Source organism: Asterias rubens, chromosome 7, assembly GCF_902459465.1.
Source record: "Asterias rubens chromosome 7, eAstRub1.3, whole genome shotgun sequence".
Classification (NCBI taxonomy): Eukaryota; Metazoa; Echinodermata; class Asteroidea; order Forcipulatida; family Asteriidae; genus Asterias; species Asterias rubens.
In genome coordinates, this window is record NC_047068.1 from 5,845,325 (window position 1) to 5,864,369 (window position 19,045).

General features: G+C 38.9%; 1 protein-coding gene across 1 annotated transcript; it reads right to left on the bottom strand.

The window, feature by feature from the left end:
* Positions 1-2,681: 2,681 nt before the first annotated feature.
* Positions 2,682-12,926, bottom strand: LOC117292455 (UNC93-like protein MFSD11). The gene is made up of 10 exons (XM_033774494.1): positions 12,736-12,926; positions 11,526-11,781; positions 10,697-10,858; positions 9,661-9,787; positions 8,335-8,375; positions 6,596-6,661; positions 5,603-5,728; positions 4,444-4,612; positions 3,744-3,879; positions 2,682-2,963 (listed from the first exon to the last, which is right to left on the bottom strand). The coding sequence occupies exons 1-10, from the start codon at positions 12,823-12,825 to the stop codon at positions 2,805-2,807; spliced, it is 1,332 nt and encodes a 443-aa protein (XP_033630385.1). The 5' UTR covers positions 12,826-12,926; the 3' UTR covers positions 2,682-2,804.
* Positions 12,927-19,045: the final 6,119 nt, after the last annotated feature.

A 19,045-nucleotide genomic window follows, 5' to 3' on the forward strand; every position in this document is an offset into this window, starting at 1 on the left:
TAAATAACGAACCTTTCAAATTAAAATTAAATAACGAACCTTTTAAATTTTAATTTGAAACCCTACAATAACACCTTCATTTTTATATATTTTTTAATATTTTTTATTGGGGGGGGGGGGGATATTGCTCAAGGAGAAAAGTAGAATTGTAAAGCAAAAATTGAATGTTTCACTCAGACTTCTTCTAAAGCACGAAAGGCCTAAAAATCACTCGCAGCACCCCCAGCAATTGCAGTAGTGCCCTGTGCTTTTGCTGTGGTGCCCTGTAAAAAGGTTCCTATACAAATTCATATTTTTCTCATGGAGGTGCATATTAATGTTGCACATGCTGTACACTCCCCAGGGAGCTGAGATGGTTTAAGGAATGAATTAAGGCACAGTGACTCGGTGTAATAATGTTGGAAGTGCTTTGAGATGCCCTTCGGAAGTGAAAAGCGCTACATACAGTAAAAACAGGTTATTATTATTACAAGAGAGATATTGCTGTGCCCCTTCAGAGAGGAAGTTTAAAGCTTAGCATGATATGAATAGCCTGGCCAGCTTTTACAATCATAAATACAAATTAACATTTTCTATATTAACTGTTAAAGCTTGAATAGCTTAGGTTTTGGTTCTACATGTTCTTGAAATCTTATCTTTAAATTATTGTTTAATAATACGAGTACTGCAGAGGATATTCCACAAATTAATACTAGAGTTGACAACTTTTCATTGCAGATAAAAATTAACCTTACTTTTGTAAAATATTAGTATCTCGTCAAAAAAACAAGTGACTCACTGAAACAAAATCTGCAATGAACATGGTTTTGACATGGTCAACAACCAGCACACTCACAGCACCCTCTTTTAAGAACAATAACATATACTTGTATCATGATTTTAAAGTTTCATGGGGGGACAAAACCACAAGCCAGTTTCACCCAGTTCCAAGATTCTTGCACTGTATGTACTGTCTCCTAGAACACCAAATCACACCGTTGTACCCATAGAGTTATATAAAAGAACTACATGTAGAGGGCGCACTGGCATGCTGCATGCAGAAACGCGACAGGACCACAAGGAGACAAAGGCAGTTTTATAAGATGAACATTGTACGAACGTTGAATATGAAGTAGGCCTACACATCGGTGTGTGTGTGTACAATTAATACACCCTACGCTATTTTTTTCTTCTTCAACTTACCATATGGCCGCATGCTGGGCCAGCGTTAGTCTTGGTGCAAGACGTTTCTCGTTTCCTTTTCACGCACACCGCGGCCAATTCACCGACAGCGCGCGCACCGACTCACCTGACTTATAGTCCACTCACCGCCCCGGAGAAACGTCTTGGTCCGTGTGCTAGATTGAGTTATGTGACCTTCGTATACATATTCAACGTGTGGGTCAACAAAATACTACGCACGCGCACAACTGGAAACAGACAAGCGGGCCAGCCTGGTAACTTGCATGCACCCGACGTGTCGAGTCAAAAAGCCTCGCTGCATCATGCTACGGCGGGAACCCGGGGAAATACACACCATGTGCGTTTTGTTGCGCATGCAAAGGCGATCACTGATCTTTATGTTATTATTAATTAGAGATCAGCGGTTGCGATCGATTGTTAGAGGGAAGAAATTGTCAGTCAATGAAAAAATACTATAACAATATTGCTGACCCCATCGGCAAGACTCGAGGAGTCGAGTGTTTTATTTGCAGATGAGAGAACTTGTAACTTGTATGGGTGTATTTGCACATTATTTCGAAAATAAAGAAAGATATCCTGCATGGCCGGCACAGTTTTGGGCGAAGAGATCACAATCGTTCGCCAAAATTGTCCTCCATTAAATGTCATGTCTACTTGTGGCCAAGTGCGTGGGCAAAGGATATGTACATGTACCTTCTTGTACACGTGCACACAGTACACAACCGAATGCCAACGTGGTGTTGTGGCTGGGCTTCTTATCTTCGCGAAGACGTGTCAAATTACTCATAGGCTTAGATATTTAATAGTGGTCGACCACTGGTTGATTTTGACCAAGCTGTGTGAGAATGATACGGAAGTTTTGGATGTAGTGTTTAGTTTTTTCTGCATAAAAAGTACTTTCAGGCACTGTGACCCTATAATTATTTTTACCTACAAAGTCACCCTTTGGACTAAGACTAAAAATGCCAGAAAATCCCACGTTCGTGTACATCGATCTATTTTTGTTAGCTCTGTTGCTAAAAAACATCATCGTTCATAACATTTTAAGATTCCATTCCCCTCAATTAATTGCACTTACAAAAATTCTCAAAATCAATCTTCCCCAAAAACGTATTTTAGGGCAAACTAAAATTCGCACATCGTTCAGCAGCAATCATGTTTACAAAAATTAAAAGACGAACGTAAATGTACAAGCCCGACACACCAACTAACATACGAGGAAGCCTCGCTGTTTCTGGTTGCGTTGCACAGAAGACGTACAGATACCAGACTGTGGGAAATTATGCTGATACTGCTACGTCAGAGTTATGCAGGCCTAGCGCAGCACGGCATGATTGGAATGTGCTCGGAATTTCCCGAGCGATCAGCACACGGACCAAGACGTTTCTCCGGGGCGGTGAGTGGACTATAAGTCAGGTGAGTCGGTGCGCGCGCTGTCGGTGAATTGGCCGCGGTGTGCGTGAAAAGGAAACGAGAAACGTCTTGCACCAAGACTAGGCCAGCGTACATAGGCAAATGAACCCTCTTTTTCTTATAGTTAACTTTATGGTTGTACCATATCTTTACAGATTAGTGTCATCCGTTGAGGAATCCGAGCTTTGTTTCAGTGAGTCTTCCTCATGCTAGATAGATTCATAACCTTCTCGGAACTTCCTGCTTGCTGTCCACTCTACCATAGCAAAGCTGAGCGTACCCAACACGGAGAAGACCACCAGGATTAACAGCTGCCATTGGAGCATCAGTTGATTGGCGTAAAAAAAGGCAATCGCTGCAGCAAGTGACTGTAACAGATTAAGCACAAATCCTTCATATAATACTGGTTGAATTTTTAATAGAACAGCCTAAAACAAAAATTTCAAAGAAAATAATGATCCCTTATTTCTAAAATTTAAGTTCGACCATTTGGAGCACAAAGGATTTTGGGTGAAATCCAGGTGCAAGCAATACATTACCAGCAACCATCATGGTGCGCTGATTTTTAAACGAATTTGGTACATGCTATAAAACCTGGCATAGTTGCATGTAAATTACAGCATGGCATCAATGTTTGCAGCTTGATTTCCACCATGCAAAGTTTCAAATCCTACTTAGCTTGATTTAACTTGGGATTGAACTCAGTTTGACATTAAATCTTTTTTTTTTGAGATGGCGCTTGTGCATGTGGCTATAAACTCTGTCTCGAGCCAATATGGCTCATCAGGCCAGTGACTATATCCGGTTCCCCTGGCATTAAATGACTAAGAGTGATTCTATTCCCCCTTGACAGGACGCCAATCCATCACATGTTACTCCCCAGCACTCACAGGTACCCATTTGTGCTCCTTAGTGGAGAGCAGCAATCATGATAAAGTGCATTGCTCATGTGCACAAGAACCCTCACTGACCATGCCAGAACCCACATTATGCAAACAACAAAACTTGAACCCACCTTTCCTAGACCGCTCATGACAACCCACCTAAGACTAAGGCTTTGACTTTTGTGTCTCGATTCCAACAATGAAATAGCAAGAATAGCTACTAGAGGCTGGTTTTATGATAACGGTCTTGAACCTAGAACTCACCTGTGTAAACTTAAAGAGTGCAAAGGCAGGGGAGCTGTCTTTGGAGAAGAGATATCCCAGGATGGAATACACTTGAGTGTTAAAGCAACTATCACCAAAGCCTAGAAGGAAAGCTGTGACTAGTGCCAGGGCCAGTCTACATGGGAGAGAGAGAGAGACAGACGTTAAACATCAGGACATGCAGGATGGATATTACTTGGTTTACCCTGACATTGTACTCAGTACTTTCCAGAGTGCTCTAAAGAAATCCATAGGCAAATTACTCGGGTGTAATAAAACCTCAAGACCTTTACCTTTCTGGAACAGATGTCTTGCCACTAGACCACTCTAAAACTTGGTTATGTGATGTGATCCTGACCTAACTGTGTGTAAAATTATATGACCTCAACCCAATTACTTGAAATAATTGTTGGCATAAAAACTTACTTGGTAACAAGCAATGGAGAACCGTTGATAGCATAAAACATTGTGAGAAACAGCTCCCTCTGAAGTAACATAGTTTATGAGAAAGAAATAACTTCTTACTCTAAATAATACTAAAGGCCTGAAACCTTTTATTAGGCAACTGAAAGCACACAAAGATCAATTAAGTCCAAATTTTCTCAGGTTTGTTATGTTATACATCTATGTTGGGATACACCAAGTAAGAATACTGGTCTTTGACAATCAAAAATTGTAATATCACATATGAAGCACTTACTTTGGAGGAAAATAACCTTGTACATCAACATCTTTGATAGGTGCCTCGGAGGGTAGGTTGATAAAACAAAAATAGAAAGCTATGATATGAGTGATGAAGCCTAGGAGTACAATGGGATCACGACCGAACTTATTGGTTCGGTTCCCCAACAATCCAAAGGTAGCTCCACCTAGAAAATAAACAATGACAAGACACGGTTTAAAAACCCTTCTAGTTATTTCTCAGGGAGTTACACCAGGGGTGAAAGTCATTACTAGCGAAAAAGTCTCAAACTTGGAAAGACACTCAAAGGTATGTTGAAATGATGCCATTTCTACCGTTTGGTAACCCCTGGGGTTATAGATTCCAATACTTTTGGAAACAGTATCCAAAGCACTAGAGAAGTAGACAAATGAGCAGGATTTCTTTTTGTGGAAAAAAATATTGTCTAATTTTCTTCAGCAGGCCGACATAAAAAGTATGAATTCAGCCAAAAGTCTGAACAATCTCATCCCTGTTTAACATTTGTCAAATGATACAACAGTACATGTTGTCAATAAAAAAACATTCAGCATTTGGTTTGACCCATACACCAATGTGTGAAGAGCACTGTATACTCAGTACTTAGTGGGATTTGAACCCAAGAATTTGTTGCCTTTCTACCCACTGCTAAAATAGGATTCAAACTACCTCTAGTTACCAGGCAATTTGGATGGTCTGTTGGTAAGACTTATGCTCTAGAATGGAAAAGGCCGTTCGTTTGAATTCCACCCAAGTATAATTCAGACCTGTAGTATTATCTTTCAGAGGGCAATTTAACTGTCTGCAAAGGGCACTTCTATGGGAAAATCTCAAAGTCTATGGGAAGCGATTGAACAGCCTGCACAGAAGTCAAGGCCTGTGCATGTGAATTGTTTTCAAATGACCGGGAAATTGTTGAATCAACAGTGCTTTAACACAAATTGGTGTATGCTGAAAGAAGGTTGCGGCATCCCTTCAGCGATGCAAAATCAACCCTGCACGGGCCAGCCACACAACCCAAGAGAAGTGGAGGGTGGTTGTTGCATCAACGGGTAGTAGCCTATGACATTTTGGAAAAGAAACATTCAATAAAAATGAACATTCACTGATAAATTAAACATAAAAGAAAACAGAAGTTTTTAGATAGCTTGCTACATACCAAATATCTCTCCACATCCAATGAAAATTCCACACAGGGCAACGTAACTCTTAGACTTCAGCCCAAACAGGTGGGTATTGCCAACACTTGTACCGTAAACACCGCTAAAAAATGTCAGCTCAAGACCTGAAACACAAAAGAAAAAAAGAGGGACATTTCTTAAATTAAGCTTTGATAAGATGATATGTTTTGTGTCAAGTAGCATTTGTTTGGCCAGACTATCTAGCTCTTTCAGGAACTGCTTGCCATGACAACTATAATAAATGCAATCACTGGTGATGTGGGCAGCAGTTTGGAGGGCAGCTCCACTCTCACAAGCTGGACGAGCAATGAATACTATCTGAAACATGTTTGCCCTGAATCGACCATGACCAGTATGGCATCTGTTAAATCGGCACTAAGCTGCATTAAATATCTTTATACTAATTCAAAACAAACTGACTAAAAAACCAACATGTGCACACCAATTTTTGAAGATGGAAAACTTGTATCGAGCGGTACCCGCTGCAGAGTATTTGAACTGCGTCTAGCTACCAGTCAATCTCGATGGCCTAGTTGGTAAGACACCATTCTAGAATTGCAAGTGTTGACGGTTCGAATCTCACAGTTTTTTTTAATAACAAGGGAATCAATGTGTGGTGAAGAGGTTTTCAACTAGTGGTTTAATCCCAACGAGGCCTGGTTCTTGATAATTTTACCGAGAAATGGTAAAGCCCTCCGCCGCCCTCGGGTAAACAACTCCTTATAAGGGAATGCTGTGTGCGTCGCGCGTATCGCGTGATGTGGCACAACTGTTTCAGCCGTTGCTCTCGTCCAATAGAAATGAAGAAACTGTCTTAAAAGAACAGGTGTAAGGTTGCGTGTCACGCCCATAAATTAACACTTTTTACCGGTCATAAACAAAGGTTTATACACACCCACGTGACGCGGTCTCCACCAATAGGAATAGCGAAACTGTCTGAGGTATTAATGAATCAAAAAATAAAGTCTTACCAGTGTAGAAGAAGCATACCATTAACAGAAGCATGTGCGGCTTTTTAAGAAGTTTAAATGCGCTGACTGAAAGAAATTACAAATCAAATATTAAAATATCATTTTATTTGCTTGATGAATGTAATTCTTAATATGCTATGATGAAATTTCCTGGGTAGAATGTTATGTACGAACTGTTTCTCTGATAATAAAATGTTATTCTCTCCAAAAAACCATAAGCCATGTGAGTTTATTAAAGCCATTATACACTTTCGGTACAGAAAAAAAGAAAAATCACAGATTTACAAATAATTTTCAGGGTTTACAGAAGGTATAATAGTGAAAGACTTCTCTTAAAATATTATTCCATGAAATGCTTTACTTTTTGAGAAAACATTAAAACAATATCAATTCTCGATAGCGAGAATTACGGATTTATTTTAAACACATGTCATGACATGGCGAAACGTGCGGAAACAAGAGTGGGCTTTACCAGTATTTTCTCCCCACTCCGAAGACCGATTGAGCCTAATTTTTGACAGGTTTGTTATTTTATATATAAGTTGTGATACACGAAGTGTGCGACTTGGACAATACTGTTTATCGAAAGCGTATAATGGCTTTAAACAGGGTATTTCAACAAAAACAAGGTCATAGGTATTTAATTTTTACCAAATCAATCCTCAGCTGTTCCGCATGAGTAAATACTACCTAATTACTTTTATTTAATTTTAATTGTCTTGTGCACAAAAGTGAAGAGGTTAAAACAAAATCAGACACCGAAGTAGGGAAGAAGATGTAAGTGCTTTGTTGCTCACAAACTTTCAATGATGTGACATGACAGAATGACAAGTTTAGGTATTAACATAATGGTCATCTCTGTACATTCCCCCATTTATGCACTGTATTTAGCACAACATGGTTTGTCCATAGTAGGGCCTACACACCACAACAGAGATCCTTTTCGGTAACAGAGTACCATCGTACTAAAAGTGTCTCTCCAGTGCTTCAAGGGTTCCGCCAAGATTTCCCAAACGTTCGCTCAACACGAATAACAGTTTAAAAAGTGTTAGGAAATAGGGGCCTACCAGGCTACTCTGGTACAAGTCAAAATCTGAACAAAAAAACGATCTGGACGACCAATGACTGGTCGATCTGCAGCAAACATCCAATGTTGCATTCCTCATGATGATTTCCATTTGGCCTGCGTCCAGGAGGACTAAGGGTTCATCTAATTTCCTAGCAAATTTGTGAGCAACAAAGCACATCTCTTCTTCCCTACTTCGGCTTTTATTCAGTTCCAACTCTTTCACTTTTGAGCGCAAGCCAATTAAAGTCAGATAAAAGTAATTAGCTAGTGTTCACTGCTGTGGAAAAGCTGAGGATTTATTTGGTAGAAATTAAAAAGCTAGGGCCTTGGACCATTACTTAGAGTCATATTTTTATAAACTCATAAAAATCCTCTCGGGATACATTTTTCTATGTACTTTGTTTTAATCACCCTGTAGTAGGTATACTACAGAGGTCTCTGATGCATTTTGGAAGAGTTTTTTTGCCATTTGATGTTGAGGTTTTTATTAAATAATTTAAGTATGGCATTTTTTACACATAATATTTACCAGAGTATAAAAATAAAAAAATGAAATAAATTAATAATAAAAATAAACAATTCTGAACATATCGATGAACTATTTAAAAATGGCAGGTGACTAGAAATATAACATTTTAACAAGGGGGGGGGGGGGGGCTAAGTTACTCACTTAATGCCTCAAGAGGACCTCGTTTGACTTCAGCATCTTGGCTGTAACAAAATGATGACAAGGAATGGTTAAAACAATACACTACAAAAACGTTTTATATACCGCCATTTCATCAAGACCACAGCAGTTTGTGATGAAACAGAGAAACAAAAATAACGATGATACAAAATGCAAGTTAAAATAAAACAGCCAAACAATTATTGTGGGAACAGGTGTGGTTTCAGATGCTTTTTGAAAGTATGAAGTGAATCAGCAGAGCGCAGAGATGGGGGAGACTATTCCAAAGTTTAGGGGCGGCAAAAGAGAAGGATTTTTTCAGCAGCTGAAGCGAGAGATCTGTGAGTTGTTAAACAATCAAGTTACTGGTATCTTATCACTAAACGCCAAACCGCATAAACCTCACTTAATTGAATCTCTTGCCACTATCTTTGATTCTAAAGTCATGAAAGTTACATTTCTTGAGATAAGCAGCCTAGTGTTAAGTGACTTTGCTCTAATACTTTTCATTCTTCTTAGTCAGCTTGACATTGATTATGTCAGTCAAACAATTAAATCAACCTAAACAAGGTATTAACATAAACCCTTACAAAAGTCCTTCACACCATATTCCAAATCATTCAACCTAAACAAGGTATTAACATAAACCCTTACAAAAGTCCTTCACACCATATTCCAAATCATTCCAAGTCTGCACATTAGGCACACAGCCAGGTGACACATGTTTTCGGTCCATAACACAAATGTAAATTAGTTGATTATAGATGCAATAAATCTGCATAAATCTGTACGTATACCACCAAATTAAGTGTATTTACAGCCCTAATTAATTGGTTACACCAAATAATAATAACAATTAACACAAACATTTGTACAGCGCTTTCCACCGGCGTTTCAAAGCACTTTAACATTCTGAAAAGATAGATGTACTTTTAACTGAGACTTGAATGGGCTGATCAAAGATGAGTCATGGATGTATAGAGGGATGGGGCTTGAAATTAACACTGGACCGCAGACCCAAAGTCCAGCAGTCTTGCCTTTCCAAATTATAACAACTCACTATATTTTCTATTTTACAGAGAAATGCAAAGTGTTATCCATGAGAAACATTTTAGTGCCTATTCCAAAAACAGTTCAAAGTGGAAACTGTGTAGATAGTGTTCTTCTCACTATTAATCCGGTCTTGTAACAAATTCTCTGGTCCGGTAATCATTCTGAGCTACAAGCCTCTGTTATCATACGTGGCTTTCCCCTAAATTCAAGCCCCTGAGGGAGATGCCTCTTATACCATCCAAGTACCTGACAATCAATCTTGAAGCTATTACCAACCTGACAACTTGGATGTCTTGGTTCGAGTTATCCTGATGTTGTTTTGGATTACGAAGCAGTAGAAACATAAGCACACCGATACCAGACACTGATGTCAACACAATGAAGATGGTTTGCCGCTGAAGTGCTGAAACAAAATCAAAACAATTTCGTCACTTTAGGCAACTAAATAATTATTGAAAATCCAAGTAATAAACCACAAGGGAAACTGACTGGGTAAACTTTGATTAATTCTGGGTTTGCCGCTGAGATTCATAAACAAAAAAGGACACTCATTTTATCACTTTAGGCAACTGAATGAAGGCCCTGTCACACAGGCCTCTATAACGAGAATGAAAATGAGAACGTTAACAATGCACGCTCTCGATTGGTTGAATGAGCGTGCTTGATTCTGCGAGGAGCAATTCAATTATTAAAAAGAATGTGTTCTCTTTGCATCGTTATCTTTATCGTTGCAGTGTGACTCGGCGTTAATAACTGAAAATCAAGTATAAACCACAAGGGAAACTGACTGGGTAAACCTTGATTAATTCTCGGGATCAACAAAGAAAATATTTAATACAGTGGAATTTGAACCTGCAAACTCAACAACTATAAGACCCATGTTGGTGGTCTCCTTATTTTGTAAATTTCTTTGTTCAAGGGTGCCAATCAGAAGCCATTGACCTGTAGCTGCTGAGATCACACCAAAGTTAACATAATAACTTGGAAAGTGGCAGCAAAGGGTTCACCTAACAGGAGTGCAAATTTTTACTTTAAATATCAAGCTAAACCACAAGGGAAACTGATTGGGTTTTTAAAATAATTTATTTGTTGAACTGAGGAAGAATTATCAATAGCAATTAGCTAGCACTTTACCAAAAGAGCCAATTGGCCACAATATCAGAAAAAAGAAACACCAGTCTTTTTTTTGTAGTATTTTCCTTGGTGTACTTTCAAATGTTCAATTTTAAATGCAGAATCTAGTTAAACATGCATCCCTACTGCACGGACCCTACATTGTACCTTCACCCTTGAGGAAATTAGGACATCTTACCTTCTATGTGTGTTGTATTTGTCTGACCGATTTCAAAAAAGATGAAGAGATTTCCGAAGAGTAGACTGCACTGCAACATGGCCCAGAAGATTCCACTGTTACGACCCACAGTCTCACTGGTCGAGTTAATGGTCAGGAAGTTACCCTGAGCTGTCCAGATGCCTGTTAAACAGATTCAGAGCAACATTTGGTCAACTGTTGGTCAAGGTTTTAACAAGGTTTTTATGACAAATAAAACAGGGTGTCCAAATTGTAAACAGGATGTCCAGTACACAGACATCCCTTTGCCTTAATACACTCTGCATGCTGTTGAGGTGCAATTTTGGGCGGGGATGCAAACTGTATCAATTTTGTCAAATGCAAGCTTTTTCAAAAACAGTTTTTGTTTCAAAACAACAACAGAATCCCCAACCCCTCTCCCTGTACTACATCCTTACTCACATACAACTGCGAATCCCCTTCTCTACCCCCAACCCAACAGTCACATAAATCAATCAATCAATCAATCAATAATCAAAAGTTTGCTTAAAGGCATTGAGGCACAGTTAAAAAGACAGTAAGCCTACTGGGACAGGTGAGACTTATTTATGGACTGTCTTGAATGTTATAAGTGAGCTGGCATTTCTTATTAAACTTGTACAGGAAGCTTGTTCCACATTTTGGGGCCATACAGAAAATGATCTCTTTGCAAAAGTTGAAGAGCAAATTCTTGGCAAAACAAAAGGGAGCAACTAGACATACGAAGATGTCTTCGTTGAAAACTCAAAACACAAATCCCCTTCTCCATCTACCCCCTTACATTTAATTTTGCAAACTAGTTACTACTCACATGCTGCAGCAAATCCCAGAAACACTGACATCATATACAAACTCCATATTTTGAGTTGAAGGAAGATAGCAATGAACCCAGTGTAGACCACAGCGCTAACAAGCATCGTAACTCGAGGTCCTATCAAGCTAACAACAGATGGTGCTAACCAGTTGGAGAAAGCAAAGACCCCATAGATGATGGCTTGGCTGTAATAACCACTCCCACCAAAATGTTCCGAAGGATTGTCATAATCAATGCTCTCAATCACCGTTTGCTACAGGAGGAAAATTATGGAAAAAGTTAATGATCTGTGCCAGTGAATTACAAAAGACTTAAAATCAACACGCTTCCAACTATTTACTTCACTTCAAAGCAAACTGAATCAAATGAGATTGATTTCTTCTTGTCCTTGCGTTCCATTTATTTTCTAATTCTGGAGGGTTGCTCCAGTTGGAGCTTATCAATTAAATCTCATCAATCAAGATCCTCCCCCAAAAGTGTGTTCTTTTCTGTTTAAACTTTAATCAATATAAAGGAACACGTTGCCTTGGATCGGTCGAGTTGGTCTTGTGAAAAGCGTTTGTAACCGTTTGTTATAAAATGCATATTGTTAGAAAGAGGTTTTAAAAGTAGAATACAAAAATCCACACAAACATGCCTCGAAATTGCACGGTTTTCCTTTTACCTCGTCGACTAACACGGTCAGTACTACCTAGTGTAGTACTAGTAGTCTAGGTAGTACTATCTAGTGTAGTACACTGTTTGATTGACTTTGAAAACTTTAAGTTTCCCCTCATTTTTACATAAAGGGATATCTCATTCTCAGAAAATGAGGTAAATGAGTGATATATTATTTCATATCGAATGAAAAAGTGGTGGCGCCATACGGAAACTTTTCCGTGTACGTAGGGACTGTAGCCCACCTTGTTGAGCTGTAAATGGCTCCACTTTTAACATCGGTCTCATCACTGTCGCCACTAGCGACAGTGATGAGACCGATGTTAAAAGCGAAGCCATTTACAGCTCGGCGACAGTGATGTCACCGATGTTAAAAGCGGAGGCATTTTATTTACAGCTCAACAAGGTGGGCTAAACACAGTGTAGCCTGGGGGGTGTGTACGTCGTGTCGTGTACTGTAGTGAAAATGTAAACAACTCCCAAATTTGTTGCGTTTACTTTAGATAGATAGACTAGAGCATGGAGGAATAAATTAGAGTTTAGTCTTTACCTCTATTCCTGAACTGGTCTGGAAGGCTGTAAAGAGGAACATAAACGAAAACCCCATCACAATCACGTTATACAGCATGACGTTCGCCATTGTTCCTTCTTGTAGAGATCTGACACAACAAACTGTATTTATTTCACATTCTATTCCCCAAATTCACGTGATTTAGGCAGCGCTATCCATCTGATGAATGGTGGTTGGTGTCCTCAGGAAAAATCCCATCAATATTGCAGCTGTACGTGAAATCTGTTGAACACCAGCGACGACGGCTTCATTAAGACTTGTTTCAGTCCGTTGTGTATTTCGGGTAAACGGCGCCCCATATCGTCGTGCGATGTTTAGGTTGATCAAGGCTGTGTAGACTACTGCGTACATGTACATGTACACTATGCGCTGGGTGTGTGCGTGAGAGTGAGGTGTGCTATTCTGCTTAGAGTCAGTCGGGGGACATTCGGGCGACTGAGGTGCTCTATGGTTTGAAGTCTACACGGCCTTGATCAAGGCTATGCGATGTTACGCACAGTGAATACGGGTGGGTTTTTATACAGCGGCGGTCTTTTTTCGGAGTGAATAAATCGACTGCCTTGGGCAAGGCTACTTTTACTTTGACACAAATATATTGATAAAGATGCAATATTCCAAAAAGTGCGGCGTTGCCTAAAAGTTGAGTACAAAGACTTTTGCCGGGGATAAACTATTTGTTTGACTTCACTTACTTTCCACTTTCCAAAATTTACGAATCGGGTCTGCCAAAATTCTAGAAAGGACTACTTTAAAAAAAGTAAGTTTAGGTGTTCTAGGCATAGAAAGTCACATGCCTTGCTCATCAGAGGGGGAGGGCGGGGTGGGGGGGGGGGGAGGGTACAAGCCCGTGCTTTATCTTTGTGTCTGGCGTGAAGAGTAAAACGCCCTGAAATAATTGTTATGTACTCGGCAACTTAACCATGACTTTGCTAATGTAGTGTAGTGTTTGACTGGTATCATTGTATGACAAAGCTCGTGTTTCATGCACAGTTGCTTATTTCAAGTAATGCAATTATGGCTCTTTGATTTCAATTCAAAGTGGCACCATGGAAACCCGAAAGCGCTTTTAGATTTGCTGTAAAGAAAGAACTTTATAGCGTTGTAGCCGTCTAGTAACAACTAACTGGAGGAAAAACAAACCTTTCCAAAATAATGTCACAAATAATAAACGGGGAGCGCGTCTATTCACAAGCGAAATTACATCATGAAAATGTGTCCGTCCAATCATGTTGCAGCCGCGGGGAGTTTCCCCACCTGAGGCTAGGTATTAATATACTGCGATTATACTAATGAATAAGGACAGGGTATGAAGTTAAAAAAAAAGCTCAAGCCGCGCCAAATTTAATTTCAATTCAATTCAGATACACATGCACTTTATTTCCATACTTTATATGCAAATGATAGGCATGTCAAGCAAAAATAAATTTACAGTTGGGGACTGTGGAACGCTAGGTGGCTATACCCTGCAAGATATGCGAACAACATTTTTACCACACAGGCGGTGTAGGATTCTACTCTACTCATTGACCTCTGTGCTTTCTGCTCTACTCCATATACTACTGTACAAAACCAATGATTGCTAAAACCAACGGAGGGCTAGATAGGGCGCCCTCTGCCTTGTTTGGATCATTATAATGTGTTTGCAGAATAGCATGCAGAGTTTTTATGACAAGTGTCAGAGAATGCTACTCAATGCTAAAGCATAGGGCCAGAATCCTACATAGTGCTAAAGCATAGGGCCAGAATCCTACACAGTGCTAAAGCATAGGGCCAGAAACCTACTCAATGCTAAAGCATAGGGCCAGAATCCTACACAGTGCTGAAGCATAGGGCCAGAATCCTACACAGTGCTGAAGCATAGGGCCAGAATCCTACACAGTGCTAAAGCATAGGGCCAGAATCCTACACAGTGCTAAAGCATAGGGCCAGAATCCTACACAGTGCTAAAGCATAGGGCCAGAATCCTACACAGTGCTGAAGCATAGGGCCAGAAACCTACTCAATGCTAAAGCATAGGGCCAGAATCCTACACAGTACTTAAGCATAGGGCCAGAATCCTACACAGTGCTGAAGCATAGGGCCAGAATCCTACACAATGCTGAAGCATAGGGCCAGAATCCTACACAGTGCTGAAGCATAGGGCCAGAATCCTACACAATGCTGAAGCATAGGTCAAGAATAAAGCATAAGAGGAAGAATCTTAATCAATGCAATGCAAACTCAAGTTGACAAAATTAATTCAATTTAATATAAAACAGGTTTATTGAAAAAATCCATCGAGTTACAACACTGAGTTCCACATATTAATGTCAAATAATCGCATAAAAAACAAATTTAAAGGTTACGTTTAACCATAGAGCTATATATATTGACTAATAATAATAAACTACATTTATATAGCGCTAACTTGCTCTGTGTTTTGAAGCCACCCTGGGCACAGACATGTTCGATGTGTTGCATGACTACGAAACGATTTTAATTCACATTGGCGCGTTTTTTTTAACATTCAGCGTGTGCGCTTTCGTACGCGACTGCCCATTCGCGTCTGTGGACTACGAAAACTTTAAAAAGTCTACGTGCCTTTTAAACATGACGCAAATGACGCTCGCAGTTTGGACGCTCATCAGCAGATTGTGCGTTTACATTTGCTGCATCTTTTGGTTCGGTGACACATAGAAAATAACAAATACACTATCATGCAAATAGCCGTACAATTGGCATACAAAATATCAAGCTTTTGTATTCGTTTGTACATAAACATTGATGCGCCCACACGGCTTCAAAACTTTATTGCCTGTATAATGGGGTGTTAGCGCTCTAGTCACATCAATATATGTATAGCTCTATGCATTTAACAGAAATCTGTAATAATAATAGAAAGTGCTTCCAACTTTGAAATTGTTTTGAACTTAAACCTTTTTCTTGTGAGAAAATTGTCTGACCAAGGTCCTATTATGGGTGAGCATTCATTGCTCACTCAAAGTATCCCAAAAACCTTTTTTGTGTGAAAATGTATTGAACATTTTAAACAACAGTTTGTGAGAAGTAATTTGTTTGCCAAGCAAGTGTGTTTAGCAACATTTTGTTGCAATTCCATGGAAGCTAAAGATTGACAGCCACTGTTGAACAATGGCAAAAGACCATCACTTGCTACAAACTTAAATCTCCTGCCATGTTTAATTCACATGTTCACTGCAGGGTTACAGGGCACATCGCTTGAATGTCACATAATGCAGGTTTTTGTCACTAATTACTTTCTATTAGAGATGCATAAAAAGGTTTTGAGATGTTAATAACACAATGATACTATGAAGAGCATTGTATGGAAAAGAGATTTAAAAAGCATTCATAAATACCCCAGACAGTTTCTCTACTCCTATTGGTGGAGATCGCGTCACGTGGGGGTGTTTAAATGGTTGATAATGACCAGTGTTTATAACTGGCTGGCTCCTGCGTATCAGACGCGCAAGATTATCACGCAGAATGCAATTCATAGCTATTAGCAACAGCGCGTAATCTACTTCTAAGTGCGCGCACTAATCTATTTCTAAGCTTGCGCGCGTACACACAACCCACGCGCAACAGACTCTCCACAAAGGTTTCGAACAAAATATTTCAAACCTCAAATTTTAAACGGTCAAATTTTTTAACAAAAGGGTATTTATGAATGGGAATAAAAAAGTAGCGACTCGTTCTTAACCGTCCGTTTAAACCTTGCAGGGTCGATGCTATGCGCTCAAGACCCTCGCCCGAGCCGATCACACGTAAGAAACCGTCGCTACCCTTTTATTCCCTTATTAAAGGCACTGAACACTATCAGTAATTACTCAAATTAACTTGGTAACAAGTAACTGTGAGCTATTGATAGTATAAAACATCGTGAGAAATGGCTCCCTCTGAAGTAACGTAGTTTGTGAGAAAGAACAAAAATTTCTCACTCAAATATTTGACTGAATTCAAGCTCGAATTTTGCATCTGAAAGTACATAACTTGTGCAACAAGGGTGTTTTTTCCTCCATTATACTCTCGCAACTTCAAATTTTCACAGGTTTGTTTTTTTGTGCATTATGTTGACATACACCAAGTGAGAAGACTGGTTACCAAAGGTGTCCAGTGCCTTTAAAAGTTACATTGAATGTTTTTGCATGCTTTATTATTATTATTTTCAACCATGACATTTGGTCATTGTTATCAACATCCAAATAATATAAAAATGGTCTAGTAGCATGGAAACTGTTTCATGTAACATACATTAAAAATAAAGTATAATGGACTATCATTATTTAAAGGCAGTGGACACTATTCGTAATTGTCAAAGACTAGCCTTCACAGTTGGTGTATCTCAACATATGCATAAAATAACAAACCTGTGAAAATTTGAGCTCAATTGGTCATCGAACTTGCAAGATAGTAATGAAAGAAAAAAACACCCCTGTCACACTAAATCTGAGGTCTCGAAATTAAATACGTGGAAAATTACTTCTTTCTCAAAAACTAAGGCACTTCAGAGGAAGCCGTTTCTCACAATGTTTTATACTATCAACCTCTCCCCTTTACTCGTCACCAAGAAAGGTTTTATGCTAATAATTATTTTGAGTAATTATCCAATAGTGTCCACTGCCTTTAAATATATGCATAATATGATTGAGTATTTTAAACGCTTGTTACATAAGTACAAAATAAACATTTTTTAACATTAACTGCAACTTGAACATACTGTATTTTGTAGTATTCGTGTCAAAAGTAACATTTTGACATGGGTATGTGATTTTTGTAAACTTTTGCTGTTTTCCCCAAATATGAAATGAGGTTTCTGTCCCACAATATTTAAAAGCTGTAGAGACTATGCAGTATGCATGAGAACTTTTACTGACAACTGGTCTGATACTCTTGTGTACCACCAGGGGGACTGTAGCCTTCGTTGCTTCATAGATCCGCATTCAAAATGACTGGAAGGTTTGACCAGCCTGCGAATATCCCCTTCCAGGCGCTTCGAATCACGGCTCTACGAAGCTAGTGTCTAAGCCACGAAGGCCTTGACAAAAGGCTAGTGGGGCGGAGGAGTAGTTGCATTATTTCATGGTAGTCCAGTACTGCTTGAAGGTTGATTTCTACATTATTACCTGCAGTTGGATATAATAAAGGAAAAATATGGGTGAATGAATGAATGAGTGGATAGATAGACGGTGAGTGCATGTAACTCAGAAATAAAATATCAATATTTTTGTTATTTATTAATTTAACTATTTATTTGCTTATCTAATTTCTGGTTTATTGTTTGTTTGTTTATCAATTGATTGGTTGTTTTGATTGCTTTATTCATATTTAATCATCCTTTTATTGATGTAAAGGTTGGAAAAGGAGTTTAGTTTGATTAACTTTTCGTTGCTTGCGTTGTTATTTTATCAATTTGTCTGTTTATTTATTGACCTATTTTTTGTTTATCCATCCATATTTTGATATATTTGTTGCTATATTTCTTGTTTACATGTACCTTTCCAACTATTTATTCATTTACTTATTGTTACTTTTTATTTATTATTTTTAATTACCAATTTGGTTATTTATTTATTTATTTGCTTGTCTAATTTCTGGTGTTTGTCTTTGGGGATAATCTTCCGGACATCGCCACCAATTTATCCGCCGTTAATTAACTCCAAAACCACTGAATTTTTTTCTTACCTGAGAAGAAGGGTTACCGCATATATACATCCAGAAAACCTCCTCAGGTGCACAAAAAAAAAGGGCCGGAAGTTGGTGGCGACGACGTAAAATTTTTCCGTCTTTGGTTTTGTTGTTTCAAGTTGTGCTTTGTGTATACAGATTATTTATATTTACTTTAATTTATTTTTATTTTTCCAAAGAGAGTATAACAGGCTTTCGAGCTACTGTGTAGTGGGGTCCTACTAAAAGCCGACAACTCGCCGACAACGCCGACAACAAGTCCAGAGCGCCGACAACTCGCCGCCAACAAGTTTTAATTACCTCGAAAATTGCCAATATACCATAGATGTTTTAGAACTATATGTGTTCTGTAATATAAACATAAATTTAATGGAAAAACTTCACGAAAAGTGTGAATTTTTAACCAGAAAAAAAACTGAACGTTCACGGAAAACGGTCGGACGCCATCTTGGCTTAAAATCGTGTTCGGACCAGTCCATTATGATGCGGGTGAGTCAGACTTAGCAATAGAGGGCGGGCGTCATGCACTGTGCACACTGCAGTGAAGGTCTTCACATGAAGCCCGCCCTCTGTTGTTGACAAGTGCTAAATCTACCCGTATCAT

What these genes read in the sequence shown, in the direction of transcription:
- LOC117292455 (XM_033774494.1), bottom strand. Translation starts at nt 12,825, where the DNA reads ATGGCGAACGTCATGCTGTATAACGTGATTGTGATGGGGTTTTCGTTT. An exon ending in AGACCAGTTCAGGAATAGAG is followed by an intron (nt 11,782 to 12,735) that starts GTAAAGACTAAA and finishes TTCCTCCTGTAG; the next exon opens with CAAACGGTGATTGAGAGCAT. An exon ending in TCTGGGATTTGCTGCAGCAT is followed by an intron (nt 10,859 to 11,525) that starts GTGAGTAGTAAC and finishes TCTGTTTAACAG; the next exon opens with GCATCTGGACAGCTCAGGGT.